The sequence below is a fragment of the Dipodomys ordii genome, unplaced genomic scaffold (genome assembly GCF_000151885.1).
Source record: "Dipodomys ordii isolate 6190 unplaced genomic scaffold, Dord_2.0 Scaffold104, whole genome shotgun sequence".
Classification (NCBI taxonomy): Eukaryota; Metazoa; Chordata; class Mammalia; order Rodentia; family Heteromyidae; genus Dipodomys; species Dipodomys ordii.
In genome coordinates this window covers 788,719-790,263 of record NW_012267320.1, presented here as the reverse complement: position 1 = coordinate 790,263, position 1,545 = coordinate 788,719, and the positions used below count along the sequence as shown (strand labels likewise).

At 50.7% G+C, this 1,545-nt stretch overlaps 1 protein-coding gene across 1 annotated transcript in view; it reads left to right on the top strand.

The window, feature by feature from the left end:
• Ttc3 (tetratricopeptide repeat domain 3) overlaps nt 1-1,321 on the top strand; it is a 106,465-nt gene extending 105,144 nt beyond the window's left edge. Inside the window, exons 46-47 of the mRNA XM_013027424.1 lie at nt 400-492; nt 1,158-1,321. Of these exons, the coding sequence (XP_012882878.1) occupies nt 400-492; nt 1,158-1,229 (165 nt within the window). The 3' untranslated portion in view covers nt 1,230-1,321. The remainder of the gene's footprint in view (nt 1-399; nt 493-1,157) is intronic.
• The last annotated feature ends 224 nt before the right edge of the window (nt 1,322-1,545 follow it).

Below are 1,545 nucleotides of genomic sequence, written 5' to 3'. Positions count from 1 at the left end.
CAATCCTCAGATCTCAGCCTCCTGAGTAGCTAGGATGACAGGCGTGGGCCACCAGTGCAGATACTTTAGATCCCTGGTAGATAATGAGCAATTAATTTGTAATAGTAAGCGAGTGCCACACAGGCACCTGTAGAGCAGGCTTCCCGTGCTCTGCCTGGGCATCTATATTAATGAAAAACAATGCTCCTTTTGGAAAATCAGAACTCCGAGAGTGTACATTTCTTAGTATTTTAATGTTTTTCTCAGAAACTACTGAAAAAATAAGCTTCTTAACGGCTGTAATTTGCCACCCTGGGTGGGTAAGCACTGAAAGCCTTCGTGATATGAATCATGAAGGGCTCAGAGTGAAAAAGAGCACAGCTGCTACTCTACATTGTTCACATGTGCTTGATTCCACAGGCACCTGACGAGAATCCCTGCGCACTGTGCCACGACGAGTTCAAATCAAGAGCTCTGCGCACGCTCAAGTGTGGGCACAAGGTTCACAAGGGGGTGAGTTTCCCCGGTGGCATCGTGTTCCATGCCTTGGGACTGCCACACATTTGAAAAATAAAAATGGCTTTTCTAGCATCAGTACTTAGGTTTCCAAATCCACTGTCTTTGCTAACCTCCACATGCCAGGTGTCCTGCAGGTAGGGGTCAGTGGTCCTGGGCCAAGGAGGGCGGCTGTGTGTGAGAAAGTTCACAGGGTACTTGTTCACAGTCTGCCTTGTTCAGGTGTGCTCTCGCCCGCAACCTGCGTCACATCATACCCAGCCGGGAGCCAACAAAACTGAACTCGGGCTGGTGGGGCGTGAGAGTGAGAGAGCCAAGACCATTCAGAAGGATGGCTGAGAACTGGGTGCTGGGGCCGAGGGTCATGGAAATGGCAACTTTCCTTTAGCTGTGATTTCGGGGAGGGCGGGCAAGGGGTGGAGCACTGTGACTGCCAGGAGGCAGCCCGTGGGTAAGGCAACTTGGAGAGGCCAGTGAGATTTTTCCCAAAGCTTCATACAAATCCCCGATCTGAACACACATCAATGTCCCTAAAAGTTGGACAGCTCCAGCCTCTGCTAGGCTTAGAGAAGACATGACCCTGCCTTCCAAAGCGCAGTGGCAAAGGCCAGCTGGGGCAGAGGTTCTGAAAGCACCGATTGACTCTGTTGCCTCCTTTTCAGTGTTTTAAGCAGTGGCATAAGGGGCAGAGTGCGTGTCCCACCTGTGGCAGTGGCGACCTGAAAGAAGATTAGTCCACACCTCGTCCCTGGACCCCTGGCCCGCGACGCCAGGCACCACCTACCGATGCTCCGTCCTCGCCCTCACTAGAACACCGCTTCCTGTGTGCTGAATTGAAATGACCGTGTCCTACCTTCAAACAAAAACGTCAAGTCTCTCCTGTGCTGTGTGTGTCACAAAGCTACTAATGGAAATGTGTAATGCAGTTGACGTGGAATAATTTCCCCACTCCGATGATAGTCAGATAGTGACTTAGGATCTGTCACCGTAGTCTTGTGTTGTCACAGTTAATGCACAGCTCTGTGAGACAGATGACTTCTCTTCAGAAGT